At 41.5% G+C, this 16108-nt stretch overlaps 1 protein-coding gene across 1 annotated transcript in view; it reads right to left on the reverse strand.

The window, feature by feature from the left end:
• Positions 1–15894: 15894 nt before the first annotated feature.
• The window catches only part of LOC118574406 (UV radiation resistance-associated protein-like), a 110210-nt gene continuing 109996 nt past the window's right edge, over positions 15895–16108 (reverse strand). The window contains exon 8 of the mRNA XM_036175341.1: positions 15895–16064. Within this exon, the coding sequence (XP_036031234.1) occupies positions 15895–16064 (170 nt within the window). The remainder of the gene's footprint in view (positions 16065–16108) is intronic.

Here is a 16108-nt window from a genome sequence, read left to right on the forward strand (position 1 = left end):
GCGGCATGTCTGGCCACTACCCTCTAGATGCCACCAGCATGCTCCCTTGCTCCCAGTCAGAGGCACGCTGCCCCCTGGGTGAAACTGTCCCCAGTTGAGAACCACAGTTGGGTTGGTATACAGAATAGACATGGCACCATGGGGTTTCTGCTTTCTTCCCGTTTCACAGGCGGAGAAACAGAGGGTCTTTAGCTTTGCCCTGATGGGGAAGCATGGCTCTTAGCTTCACAAAGGTGGCGGGCTCTGCTCATCTCAGATGTGTGGCTTGACAGCTCCTAGGATTCATTCTCTGTGCTCTTCAAGGACCACAACAATTCCAGGCCTATCTGCCATCTGCTGAATCCAGTGCCACAGGGGCTAGTGCTCTCCCTGCTCCCCATGCTGGGACTGAACCCAGAAACTTTAAACATACTATGCAAATGCTCTACCACTAAGTGACATCACAGCTAGCTTATGTTTTCAATTCTTCTTTATGATCATAATTTTCTCTCCATTCCTGTCGGCAAAGCGTAGAATTCGGGTGGGAGAGTTTTTCAGTGAGATGTAGCCAATCCGCATCCTCTCAGAAAGGATAAACACCCTCTCAAATCTCTGAGGAAAAATAACATGCTATTTATCAAATTATTTTGAACCAACTTTTAAACCTCTCATTTTGTGATTTGTGCAGAACCACAAGATAATAAAACGAATCCTTGCATCTTTCAGGTGGAATATCATTCATCAAGTTCACAACTAGAAGGTGACTTCTAACAGGTTTTCTTTTAGTAACAGAAGTTTTAGGCTGGAAATGACCAAATCCTGCACCGTATACTCAAAAATGAATGACACCTGTGGAATATTTTGCAAGAGAAGTGGCCTGAATAAATTCATGTGCCATCCACACATTTAAAAAAGTTTAGTGTAGGAGTCAATCAAACTTCAAGAGCTCTGCCACTTTTCATTAGCTAAGCAAACCTCTGCTTATACAAATTAAAATAATAAAATGCTTCAGTTGCTTATCGGTGCATTTAATTAACTTACAACAGTGAGTTCCTATAGCTGACTACAGTTAACACTTCTAACATTTCATCACTAGACTCTCCACACCACGAACCTGGGAGCCATCATTTATAGTAATGGGAGTCACTAACAAGCATCATGGGAAGAATTAATTCTTTTCTAAGTCTTTTAAAAAAGGTTTCTATTAATATGAGTAGCACTCAACATTCTAGGCATTATTAACACCAGTTTTGGCTCAAAAGGAAATATGGAGACCTGCTACTATAAATTTAAAACCAATCCAGAAGCTAAAATGCATATGAAAATGTATGAGTTATGAGCAAAACTAGCCACCCACCTCAACGCTGTGCTCACAGTGAAGCGAAGGAGAAGCTATGCCTAAGAACATGGAGCCCAGTCTCAAGGAAGCCTTTAAGAGAACAAAGCAAACAATGTGGTACAGAAACGGAAACTCTGAAGAGGTTAATACAAATATTAGCCACACCACTGTGTGAGTCTCTGTGGAAGAACAGAGATGGCCAAGGGGAATCTGCTTAAATATCCACACCGTACAGGCAGTCAGTGTATGCACACGTATACATTACGTGGCAGCAGGAGTGTCAGGCAGTGAGGACTTGCGTAGATTTATCTGTATTGTTAAATTGCTCTCTGAAAGAGATGATGTGAATGAAAATGTCATTACCAAAGGACTGTTCTCTCTCCTCTACATGCTCATTAAATTTGGCTTTAGACATCCTAGTTTTGGTCAGTTTGAGGGACATAAAACAGTGTTTCCTGGTTTAAAGAACTATTACATTTATTTATTTGTGTGTGTCTGTGGGTACATGTATCTTTCATCCTGGGGATCCAGTTCAGATTGTCAGATCTGGTGGCAAGTGTCATCTTGCTGGCCTCTCTTGGTTTTAGTTTGAATTTTCCTGGTTACTAGTGTGGTTATTTTTCTTGTATTATTAGATGCTTAAGATGTTCTGCTGTTGCCGGGCGGTGGTGGCACACGCCTTTAATCCCAGCACTCGGGAGGCAGAGCCAGGCGGATCTCTGAGTTCGAGGCCAGCCTGATCTACAGAATGAGATCCAGGACAGACACCAAAGCTACACAGAGAAACCCTGTCTCGAAAAACCAAAAAGAAAAAAGAAAAGAAAAAAAAAAGTTCTGCTGCAACACCTTCTTAAGCACCACATCCATATTCGATTAGGTTGGTTGCTCTTACTACTTTTATGTAAAGATATGAAAAATATACATACTGGAGCCAAGAGGATGGCTCGGTGGGCAAAGTCATTTGCCTTGCAAATGTGAGGACCTGAGTTTGAATCATGAAGGCAGGTGCAGTACCATCCCTAGCCGCTATGAGCCAGATAGCCTGAGTACCTGGCAATGAACAGTGACCGCCTCTCCAGTGGGGTGGAAGGGGAGGACCTGTGTCTGAAGTTGTTCTCTGACCGCCACACCTGTGCTGTAGTCAGATGCTGTGGCTTATGCAAGCCCTCCACAGGCAGGCAGGCAGACAGACAGACAGACAGACAGACACACATACACACACACACACACACACACACACACACACACACACACATTCTGGACAGACCTTGGGTTAATCTGTGGGCTTTAAAGCATTTTCTCTTGATCTGTGGCTTGCCTTTTCATTCTGTTTTCTTTTGTTTATAAGCAAGCTGTTTTTTCTCTTAAATGAAATCAAACTTATAGAATTTTTCTCATGGTACAGGCTATTTCTGTGATTTATTTAAGAAATCCTTTCTAGATTCAAAGCCAAGGAGTTTTTCATTCTAAAAACCAGAATCTCATTTTTACTGGAACAAAACAAGTTCAGCCAGCAGGGAACAGAACTGTAACTACTACATGGCATTGGCGAATGCAGACATGACGGACTACCGTGGACCTCCAGGGTCAGATCACTGTGTGTGGATTCTCTCGTACGGTTCACACTTCCTGGTGAATTCTCTTGTACAATTCACACTTCCTGGAGGCTGTTACCTGCGGCTTTCAGATCAATAAACAGGGCTAGACGGCTCAAGCAAATGTTCAGAGGGTGAAGGAGAAAAGCATGAGTTCTCTTCAAGAACACACGGCTTTTATCCTTTAAAAGCCAGGCTGGGCTGGCTATAGTGATACAACACTTAGGGGCTGGAGGCAGCCTGGGCTACAGAGCATGACCTTATCTCAAAGGAGAAAAAGAAAAAAGAAAAAAACAAAAAATACCACCACATCACAATTCAAATATGGCTCATCTCTGTTAGGTACAGATAGGAGGCACTGTATGTTTAAATAAAGTTATGTTTATTATAACCAATGTGATCCAAAATATACATTCATATAGTTTGACTAATTTTCTCATTACTTAAGTCTAGTTTGAGTAAATTTATTAACTACAAGCCTTCTTTGAAGGGAATTTGAATTTTTGCTCCAAGATTAAATTATAAATGTATTTCTCTTTCTACACCTAAAAATAAAAAACAACTTCAAATAAGTCACTTACCAGGCAGGGATTTGAACTGCAAGCCTGTGAGAGAAAGTGGGTAGCAGCTGTCCTGTGCCAGCATATCTGCCCTTTGGTGCCTTCTAGCCTTTGCTTGGACTTGTAACCACTGCCATGCACACTAGCTCACATGTCAGGGACCACTGAACCAAGCATGCTTTTGCTGGCTCTCTCCAGCCTGGCCCCGTGCTGGCCATCAGCCCCTTCTACACCAAGAATGGCTGTCTGCAGCCCCAAGTGCTGCTGTATGGCACACTAGTGACTCAGGGGCACACCCAGCACAGACCGTCCTAGACAAAGTGGCTCTCGTCACAGACAGGTCATCTACAGAATACAGCACCATGCTCAGGACTCAATGTTTTTTGCTTTCTTGTTTTTCTAGACCACAGTTGCAGAACCTAACCCAGCAGATAAAGGAGCATAACTGTAGGCTTTCCAAGACTTCTCCACACAGCATCGACTGCAGACGCTGGTTTCTTAGTGTACCCAAACACCAAACGCCTAAGAATGAAAGGGAACAGCAGCACATCTTTTAATAAAACATCAACGAAGTCTCGGATGATCCTTGCCAGAGTCCACAGCACCTCTGCTGTCATAAGATAATATGAAAGACTGTAAAGGTCAGCCCATGGAACACCTCACTGCTATTCTGGGGCCACCTGTGACAAACATGATGTCATGCGTTGTAATAATGTAACATGATTTCACTTATATCACAGCCCACCAGTCACTAAATACATTATCCCTCCGTCCCATCTCCCCTCTGAGAATTTCTGAACCTCTATTATGATTTGAATATATTGCAAACCAGAAAAGCAGGAGTTCAGGTTGGGGCCACATGTCATCGTCATCTGGTTTTCCTTTCTGTCCCGCTGTCCCATTACATTACTGAAGTTTAATTTAGTTGGATGCAGAAAACTGAGATGACAAAATACTCGAGAAGACTTCCTCATCCAGATAATAACATCAGCACTGCTAAAGCACACTTCATTAAAAGCGACACACACACTACACTCCCAAGTGTCAGCAATGAAACAACCACGCCATTCCTTCTGACTCACTCTCCACATTTCCCTCTCAGCGGAATGCCAGATCTTCACAAGGTGTTCATTTCCTGTCTCACCCAGCAACCACCTTCTGCATTTTTATTGTGTTGCTGCTCTCTCCTGCCTGCCTTTCCACGGGGATTCCTCATTTTAAAACATTCTTTGCTCAGCAGTGCTGCCGAGGCCCAGGATTACAGAGAGAGCAGAGGTGAACAGCTTGCTGCGGTCCTAAGGGACTCCATGAAAAACCATTGTCCTGGCGAGAGCATCTAGAGTTAAGACTGTGGACCACAGTGTGGAGGGTCAGGTTACCTAATAGCATTTGCAAAACGGAGCATCCTTTATTCTCCTAACTCAACTAAAAAAAAAAAAAAAAAAAAGGAAAAGAAAAGAAAAGAAAAGAAGAAAACCTTCCTTTTTCAATGTCAATACAAGGATATAAGTTTAATACTTAGAAAAACGTAGTTCCTACATTGCAAATATTTCAGACATGAGTAAAACAAAATAAGTAAGGCCAGGCACAGTGGTACAAATGGGACCCCAGGTCATACACGACTGAGAAAGGAGGACTGTAAGCTTGAGATGAGCCTGGGCTATAGGATAAGACCCCACACCTCAAACAACAACAAAGATGAATACACATTTGTACAGTTGACCTGAGTGACTGTCACGATTCCGTGAACACACACATCAAAGTGCACTGTTCTGGAGATGTGTAACAAGAGAGAGCTGAACGGCAGACAACAGAGAATGGCAAATGATGGGAGCATAAGAAGAACCTTGCAGAGAGCAGAAGGGCTACATACAGCTACAATTTGGATTCTGGACGTGGCTAGGGAAGGCATTAAAGGCAGATGGACAGCATGGACAATGAGTAACAAGGTCAAAAGGAACAGGAGGTGTCTGGAACAACATATGCTCAGTGTCACTGAAACACGGGTTTGACTCAGAGCAAACTGGGGGAGCCACTGAAGAGTTGGCAGCAGGCCAGCGGGGACTATTCGGTTTGAACACACATTCTACGTTCTTTTTAGGAAGGACTGAGGACTCCAGGATGCTAACACTCCTCGGACTCCTGTGTTTCCCGATCCAGCTCCTGCTACCCTGACTTTCTGCTGTGACAGACTGCACCTTGAGCTGTGAGCTGAAATAAACCCTTTCTCCGCTCAGTTGCTGAGTATTTTTTCGTGGAAAGAAACGAAGTCAATTAATAAATGGAGGTTGAGAATTTTTATAGAAAGACACCTATGAATCTTTTGAGAAGCATTGACAGGTAAGAATGCCTGAGATGGGAAACAGGAATGAGGAGACAGAATTACAGCGCTCCAACACAAGAGCTCTGGAGCTTTCATGTACCTTTTTACTACGAGCATTGTGATAGTGAAATCTCAGGCACTCGCCTCATCACATAAGTGAAGTTCAAACTATTCTATCTGCTTCAACAAGATGACATCAAATCCCCCAAATCCCATTCATTCATTCACTCATTCACTCATTCATTCAACAACTTGACATTGGCTGCTAAGCAGCAGGCTGAGGGAGCAGAGGGTCAAAGATGCTCACAGCTATTCCACAGTCTCCTGTGTCTTTTCTTAAATGTCTTGCTGAAAGGGAGTTTCATGAACTTCCAGACCTGCCTAGGGGATGCAAGGAAAGGAAAAGACTCAAGACGGGGACCTGTGTGGTGAGCCTTTTACACTCTGGGTCACAAAACCAGGTGCCAGAGCACGAAGTAAAGCATCTGTCCACCTTCATGAGAATCGGGCCCACAGGCAAGGACTAGAAACTTGGCTCAAAATCATCTGAGTTTGGACACATCACAATTTCTCTGTACTTAGAAATTCAATTCCTAAAAGAAATCAGACCCAATCAGATAAAGAGGGAAGTCCTGGGATTTTGGTACACCAAAAGGAATAAACTTAAGTTCAAAACAAACAAACAAATAAACAAAAATCAAGGAAAGTGAAGAACAGCATCCATATTTCCCAGGTTCCAAAATCCCACTAAAAAAGCCCCAGCTGCCCATCTTTTAGAGATCTGCAAAATCCTTTTGTAGATGTGCCAAGAAGTTTCAAAAGTACCTGCCAATTATACCACCCCATTTCTCCAACTGAAAATAAAAGAAAGAAAGAAAAAAAAATCCCGCCTCCCTCTTCCCCACAAAAGTGAAAAACCCTCCAGACATTTTTGAGGGCTTGGAAAGCCATTTATCTACTCTGGCCACTAGGACCTAGCCCACTCAGTGGCATTTCAGTTTTGGATCTGAACAGGTCATCCTCCAGACAACCTAAGTAGAGAAGTACCGAGGAACAATACAGTCTCTTTCAAAACTACTTCGGAAATTTGCATTTTAGTCTTTAGTGAAGGAAGCAAGACACATACTGCAGCTGAACCTTTGTGACAGCCCCTTCCTGTTCTTGGTCAGGGCTTGCAGGGACCTGTCACAAAGACCTCAGAGTTTCCTTCCCTTTATGGTGTGCAGTGCACAGCCACAGTGTGAGCAAGACACCACGCCACAGCCAAGCTTCTAACTGGCCAGACAGAGGAAGAGTGAGTTTCCCTTCACTTTACTATCTCACATACAACAGCCTGCAGAGAGAGGCATGCAATCAGAAAGGGCAGCAGCTGGGAATCCGAGGCCTCCAGTACATTAACTATAATCTACACAATGAGTCATTCAATTCCTATTTTCCATCTCCCATGAAGGCCTGATTTCATTTAATACCCTGGAAAGGTTCCTATCAAGCTGAACATTTAGGCAGGAAGCAAGCTGTGTCTAACCTGCTCTCAGTGTCTGGGGTAGAGTAACCATCAGCTAACAGGTTGATTCAATCAACAAGCATAATCAATTACTTTATTTCTACTTATATTTCTACATCTATGCTGTTCCAAAAAAGGATTTGAAGGCTTTTCTAAAACTTCATAAAGTCAGCCTGAATGTTTAATAGTTCACAAAAATCTAAAACAAGTCTAAAATGCACCATTAACTAAGGTAGTGGTAAGACAGATGCATAATACAATATATTATAATTACAAGATGCAATTCACCTTTAGTGACATTAAAATGTCAAAAATACACACATTTAGTCAACATAATACAATGGGTTCCAGCAAAAAGGCAAAGCAGTAGAAAACAAAATTTATTCATAAAGAATGCAGTTTATGGACTAAAAACTTGGCTCAAAAATCATCTGAGTTTGGACACATCACAATTTCTCTGTGGCAAAATAAAACTATAACACAATCAGCTGAAGACTCGCCAGCCACCATACACTGTTGAATTGCTTGTATGCTCAGCTGCCCCTTCACAAATTACATAGCTGATCTAAAGAAAAAAATACTTTAACATTCTAAGAGATAGCCCTTACTTTAACATTCCAAGAGATAGCCCTTCTTCAAGCTTCCAAAATGATTTCCCATATAATTCACATTTAAAGTCAGATTATTATGTAGCAACTTGATAAAAATCTGGAGGGACATTTACTTTCAATAATATGGAATACAAGGAAGATCAGAGGGTAGAGGAAGCTGGTGCTTCAGTAAGGTGAGGACTGTGAGGGGCTTGGCAGGTAAAGATGCCTGCTGTTGAGCCCAGTGACTGCAAGTTGATACCCAGGCCCTGAAGGTGGGCACCAACTCCCAAATTGTTCTCTGACCTTTGCATCATCATGGAATGCAGGCACATGTGTAGGTATACGAAACACATGCACATGCAAGTGTGCACACACATGCATGCACATATACATGCAATAAATAAATGTAAGTAGAAAAAAAGAGAAAATCTTAAGGTGCTCTTTTTCAAGTCATATCTAGTCATGGTTGTTTCTTTTGTTTACTAAACAGAGATCCCTTCATCCTTAAGTTACGTTTTTTTTTTTTATCACTAACTATATTAAATGATGTCAGAGAAAACAGTGGAGGGGATTACACAAAGGGCCGATCCTCTGGAAATACATGATTGATAGACAGATAGATAGATAGATAGATAGATAGATAGATAGATAGATAGATGGATGGATGATAGATTAGATAGATACATAATAGATTAGATAGATGGATGGATGATAGGTAGGTAGGTAGATAGATAGGTAGATAGATAGATAGATAGATAGATACATGATAGATTAGATAGATAGATGGATGGATGGATGACAGATAGGGAGGTAGATAGATAGATACATAGATGATAGATTAGATAGATGGATGGATGGATGATAGATAGGTAGGTAGGTAGATAGATAGATAGAAAGATTAGATAGATAAAGCAAAAGTGTCAAAATTAACTTTGTCAATCCTCTGGAAAACAACTAAAGGCTTCCACCAGCCTACTGAACACTGCCATCAAGGCAGGAAGAGGGAAACAGGAAGGGAGCTCCAGAGCCCTGATCCAGAGGCTGGAGACAGCAGCCTGCACTCCCAGTGTGGAGCCTGCAGTTCTCAAGGAAGCAAAACAGACCTTACCCTTCCAAACAACTGGTTATCTATTCCGACTTGCCCTGGGGCTATCTGTAGTAACTGAGTGCTGAAAAGCAGCTAACATCTGCCAGGTGAAAGGCAAACAACCAATGCACAGCCACTGGGACAAAAACCTAGGAAGAGTCTCATTGTGCTGAGGACTGGTGTACAAATGGCAACTAATGTATAAAGATGTAACTAGTGAGGACATGGAGCTCTCCTGTATCCCAGTCTGGCCCTGAACTTACAATGCAGCCAAGGATGACCCTAAACTTCTGGCATTCTTACCTATACCTTCTTGAGTGAGGGTTTTTTAAAAACGAAAACCTCTACCAAGGTCAAAATAAAAAACTAGAAAAAAGGCTGAGATGGCTCAGTGAATAGGGGTGCTTACTCATAAGCCTGACAACCCGAGTTCAATCCCTGGAATGCCACCCCTGCCCCCCAGGTAGGAGAAAAGAAGTGACATAAAAATTGTCATTTGAGGCTGAAGAGATAGCTCAGAGGTTAAGAGCACTGGCTGATGTTCCAGAGGTCCTGAGTTCAATTCCCAGCACCCACATGACAGCACACAACTGTCTGTACCTCCAGTCCCAGGGGGCTCTGGCACCCTCTTCTGGTCTCCTCAGGTACTGAATATGCATGGTACCCAGCCATATATCCAGGCACATCCATACATATGAAATAAAAATAAAGACAAAAAAAATTTAAGAAATTATCCTTTGATCTTCACATGCATGCAATGGCCCACCCCTCACCACACAAATAAATGTAATTTTAAAAATATTTTTTTTATTTTTTTATAATGGAAAAGACATTTCTGGCAAATGGTAATCAAGAGAACTAGGAATTATTGAATTAAAAGCAGAAAAAATAGTCTGAGTAAAAAATTGTTCTAAGTGGGCAGACAGGTCATTATATACTGATAAGAGTCAATCCATAAAGGGCTGGTGACATCTAGAGACACATACAATGTGCTAGAGCAATGCGAAAATGCATGGAGCACGTATGGGCAGAACTGAGGAAGGAGGGAGATGTTCTTACAGCAAAGGTTTGGGAGCTCACACGCCACTTTCAGCCATGTGCACAACGTCCAGGCAGAAGGTTAATAATCGCACAGGGCACTGCTGGCAATATAAGCAACCAGACTCAACAGACACATGCTGCACACACACACCCCCACACACCATGTAGATAAGGCATTTCAAAGCACATTCTTCCTCAGTATATGTGAAACACTCCAAGATAACTCAAAAAATAAATCTTAATTTAAAAAAAAGTCACAAAAATAACTGGTCACAATAGGTCACAGAAGGAAAATAAAAAATAAAAACATAAACTCCAATAGCATTTCCTTAACTGATGGGTTAATGAAAAAAATCACAAGGGAAATCAGACAATATGTTGAGATACATAAAACAACACAGTATACAAAAATAAATGTGGAAATTTATAAAAGCCAACCGTGTCATTAAAATATCTCAATATAATTTTACATCGTATAAACTAGAAAAGGAAGAGAAGAACACACCAGCCGGCACAATGAGAATATCATAAAGAGTGCAGCTTAGAAAGTAGGGGACACACCACCGACAGACTGAATGAGGCTGGGATAGTCTCTACAAGGACTAAGCTGACAGACCTTTGACCTATGACAAACAAGTCAAATACAACCCTGGAGGCAACAGCACAGACATCACCGAAATAAAATCACGACGGCAAGAAACAGTGCGAGCAGCGGACGGCACCAACAAATCAGACCCACAGCTCGGACGGCAGGGGTGTGCACGAGAAACAGCCAAGGGACAGAGTGGTCGCAGACAACTGGAGCAGATGCTTAAGAACAAGAAACTTCTCAGTGACTCAGGAACCTCTAAAATAAAAGTCCCAGACCTGAAGGTTTCACTGGTGAATTCAAACAAACATTTAAGAAAGGATTAAGAAGAACCCTCAAACTCTCCAAAAAGTTTGAGTGGGGATCAATTCCTTTCTTATTTTAGGAGGTCAGGCTACTCTGATTCTAAAGCCAGATGCACAATAACAAACAGAAAATGACAGGCTTACAAGTACAGGTGTAAAAACTGTTGACAAAGTTCAGCAATTGGAATCTAAGAGCATGTTAAGAGGATTATAGACCACGGCCAAGTGGGATTTTCACAGGAACCAAACATCTGACGAATGTGATACACCACAGTGATAGCAGAAAACAATGCAGCCCCTTGGTCATCCTTCACGGCAGAGACACTGGTAAACAAAGACCTTCCTGAGCATGGCAGGGGACACTCCCGAAGATGCTTGGTACCCACTGGCCGAGGTCCAAGCGCTTTCTCTTAGAATGGAGAGACAGATGCCTGCTCTTCCAACTGTTACTCAGTGCTGTGCTGGAAGTTCTAGCAGGAGCAATTAGGTAAGAAAAACAAGACAAAACAAAAAGCATCCCAGTTGGAAGGAATTCAGACTTTTTCTGTTCACAGACAACATTGGACCAATATATAGAATATTCAAACAATCTGTGAGAGAAATAACTAAGGCAATAAGATATACAGAAATATATTCAATCAAGGGCAGGCAAGACTTGTGTATTGAAAAGTATGAAACATTGCCAAGGACCAGAAAGGACCTAAATAAAGACAAATTGTTACTATTATTAGTTACCAATAAGATGCCAATACTTATTAATAAGATGGCAATGCTGCTCTGATCCATGGATCCTATACAATCCCCTTCAAAATCAAAGTGGCTTTTTTTTTTCTAGTGTTGGCAAGCCTGATCCTCTAATTCCTAAGGAATTGCAAAGGACCCCAAATAGCCAAAACTGTATTGTAAAGGAACAAATTTGGAGTTCTTTCCCTTCAAAATTGCAAACATTGTTATGGTCCTGGTATAAACACAGACATATAGCCAACTGGAATAGAACTAACCCATGACCAATTGATTTTTTTGCAACAAGGATGCCAAGGCCATCGAGGGGAGAAAGAATAGCTTTTTCAACACACTATAAATTTAAAACAACAACTCCAAAATGAAACAAACAACTACTTATAAGAATTAAAGAATTAATATGGGAGAACACAAAGATAAATCTTTATGACCTTGGACCAAATGATGGGTTTCAGATATGACACTAGAAGCACCTGAAACAACAGAAAAACTGAACTTTATCAAAATTAAAGCCCTTTTATGCACCAGGGGAACTAAGAAGGCTGTGAAGCAACTGTTTTAATTGCTTCCTCTTACTCACTGATAGGAAATTGCCACCCGAGCATATTTATGCAACATCTCATCCTGGACTGATGGGCTTAAGAGCAGGTTATCAGACATGTGTACTCCTACCACCGAGGAAGAGGACACTGCACACCATGACTATGGGGCTGCATTCAGGAAAGAGTGAATAATCAGAATACTGAGGTATAAAAATATGCCAGAAATAAAACCACAATTCAATAGTGTTGGTAGGTGGAGCCTTTTCTTAAAGGGTGGTACAGTGGTAAGGACTTCGTTGTCATGAACAGATTAAAGCTCAGAAAATGGACTTGACAGGAGGAATCTGGTTCCTTTACATGCCTTCCATTCCTCCCTACATGAGAATATGACTTCCTGCCATCTGGAGGGTACACCGAGAGGGACAGACTCAGCCTCAGTGGACAGAGGACATGTCAGGACCATGTGCCTGAGCTTCCCAGTCTCCGGAGCCATGAGAAAGATAATCATGTTTATAAATCTCCCAGCACATATGCACACCTGAACACATGTGCACACACACACTGCTGCAATAGCGCCAACAGATCAGACATGAGGTCTGTTTAGACACACAAGCATTATAGTCTCAGAAACCGAGGTGCACCCCGGGGGCAGAAGTAGGATGTGACTGGTTCTTTCAGTGATTCTTCAGCACGTGGGAACTGACAGCGGGCCCAATGGAAGCCCTCCTCCTCTGCCAAGGCACATAGTAATGGCTTTAATTTTTGAGTTTCAACTGTAACAACTCATAGAATGAAAGAAAATGTTTACAAATCACTTATTTGATAAGGGTCTAATATTCAGAATACATAAAGAAATTTTACAACTTAACAACAAAAACAAATAACCCAGTTGGAAAATGGGCAATAGGATAAGGAGACATTTTATCAAAGAAGATATACAAATGGTCACTAAGCTAAGAAAAAAACAAGGAAAACAGCACCATCCCATAAGGAAATAGCGAAGGGAAACCACGAAGGAGTGCACTTCACATCTGGAGTGCAGAATGGCACAGCTGCCATGGACAGCCCTTTGGTGTTTCCTCTCAAAGATAAACAGACTTACTGCATGACCCAACAACTTCACGGAGGTGCAGAAAAGAACTAAAAATGGGCATTCAAAAAACTCTGAGTAAATATTCATAGTGACATTATTCACAAGAGCCACAGGTAGAAATAACCCAGATGTCCATCAAGAGATGAATAAGAAACAAGATGTGGTATACACACTTGACGGAAAATTATTGGACCATAAAAATGAATGAAGTACGACAGGGCTTCAACATGGACACATATTGAAAACATTATGCTAACTGAAAGAAGCCAGGAAGAAAAAGGTCACATATTGTATGGTCCATTTACATAAAATATCCAGAATAGGAGAATCCATAGCGACAGAACAGATTGATGGTTGCCAGGGACTGAGGACGGGTAGGGGTTAGGGAGTAACTGTTTTATGGGCATAGGATTTTATTTGGGGTGTCAGAACTATAGAGGTGTTAGGTGCACAATGGCGAAAATGTACTCAAATACCACTGAACACTTAAAATCTTGAATTTTGTGTTACGTAAATTTCAAATTGATTTTTAAAAAATAGCTAAGAAAAGAAAACAACCTCATGTTCCCTTTGTCAAATACATACATTATAGGCTCTCATTCAATTTCTTGTGTTTTTTAAACTGAAAAGCATATTTGGGCTCAAGTCGATCATAACATTGGAAAAGGTATGGATCTAACTTAGTCAAGTGCTCCTTAGCTGAGAGCCATGTTCTTCCAGACATGTAATCATTCCTCAACATCTAAGGGAGATTGCTTCCCACTCTCTTTCATGGTTGCCAGAACCCATGATTCTCAAGTCCCTTATATAAACGGCATGGCATGTGCATATGGTCTAATATACTCTCTGTATGATTTAGAGTATTTTTAAGTTGCTTCTCAGTCCTACTACATATATAGACATGACGACAACCACACATCCCAGCAACTTCACTGGTGCACAGCAGAACAGAATGGGTACTCGACATGTGCAAATAAACAGTCAGAGCAACACTGTTTATTGGTGGCTAACGAGCTGCTATACTGGGCTGGAGAGATGGCTCAGCAGTTAAGGGCACACTCTGCTTTTGCAGAGGACCCTTGGTCCCCAGCACCCACCTCAGGTAGCTCACAACTGCCCAGAACACCAGCTCCAGTGCATCTGATGACTTCTTTGGCCTCCTGTGCGACATCCCCTTCCCCCACATATACACATAATTAAAAATAACATAGAAAGTTAAAAAATCTTTAAAAGTAGTTCTTTTACTGTATTATTTAGGGTACAAATGGATATGTTCGATACAGACACAACTGGCCCCCAATACTTGTAATTGAATGTTGCTAAACTCATGGGTATAGAACTCATGTGTAGGGATGGAGCACACGGGTGCCAAGGGCTGGCCACACTGCTAAGCTATCCTGTTGGTACTCTCTCTGCACAGCCCACTTTACCTCTAAAGACAGCGATGCTAAACTGCTTTCAAGTTCCCTAAATATACTTAGCAATATCTAATTTTTCATGTCATGGAAACGGGATCTTACTAATCTAGGACAGTGGTTCTTGACCACATTATACATCAGAACCACCACTGAAGCTTTTAAACATTACTCATATCTGAGTGCTACCAATAGAGTTAGGATCTTCAAGGTGGGGTCAAAAGCTCAATTTTTAAGGCTTTCAAGATGACTTTAATGTACAGCCAGAGTTGAGAATAATTCACCTAGAATATTTCATATCCCCATTCCCTGCCTGGCCACTGGTGTCTTAAGCTCCTCCTGCTCCTCCTCTTTCTTGCCCTGACCCCACCTCCCAGGGCTGGGGCTGCTGGGATTACAGCTCACAGACCAGGCTTACTCTGATGTTTTCTAAATGCCAATTATTTATGTTGGAAAGTAGTATCTTTCTAGAAATTAAGCCATTTGACTAGAGTTTCTAATGTATTAGTTTAAAGTTGCCTACACTGTCTCCTTACTCTCAAACGCCTATATACATATTTGTGGTTTTTCTCCTTTTTTCATTCCGCAAACTGTTATTCCATCTTCTCTCTTTTCTTTCTAAATCCCTCTTCCAGGGCCTTGAGCGCCATTCCGCCGGTTCAAAGACCAGACCTTTCTGCCTCTTCTGCATTAGCGCACTGCACAGCAACCCAACTAACGTCCACTCTTACCTTTACCATTTCCTTCCATGCTCTTTCCTGGGCTTTTGCTAAGACTCAGATGATTTACTTTCAAATACCTTTTCTGGTGCATGTACTTAGGATATAAACTCCCTGAGCCCAGACATAGCTATACCCCACAAACTTTGACATGCTATGTTCTCAATATCATTCCCTTTAAATTTTATGGTTTCTTCTTTTACCTGTAGGTTATTTAAATCTTTTTTACAATGCTAAGGTCAAACCAAAACCTCAACACACACTAGCCAAACACTTCAGCACTAAGTCATATTTCCTGCTCCACAATTTGTTTGTTTTGACAGTCTCTCCACGTTGCAAGGCGTGCTTTCCAAAGTGACAGGTCATATAGAAACTGTCCTCAATGAGAAGACACTTCACATTTCCAATATACTCACCATTTCATTCATGTTTCCAAGCAGCTTATATTAAAAAGAAACAAGAAAGACACTTACTCTCTCTCCTTCTCAGTCAGCTTGTCATTGATATTATCTTTGATTGTTGATCTGGACCCCTTGTGAATTATGGGATATCTGAGGGGTACTTGTAGGAAAAAGGAAATCATGGAGACCAAATGTGCAGTGTAACCAAGGGCAACGGCAATGCTTCCATCATCTTTTGCTGTAAATTCAAAAACAGAGGAAATTACAACAACCATTTACCTT

This window comes from Onychomys torridus, chromosome 1, assembly GCF_903995425.1.
Source record: "Onychomys torridus chromosome 1, mOncTor1.1, whole genome shotgun sequence".
In the NCBI taxonomy this organism is placed as follows: domain Eukaryota; kingdom Metazoa; phylum Chordata; class Mammalia; order Rodentia; family Cricetidae; genus Onychomys; species Onychomys torridus.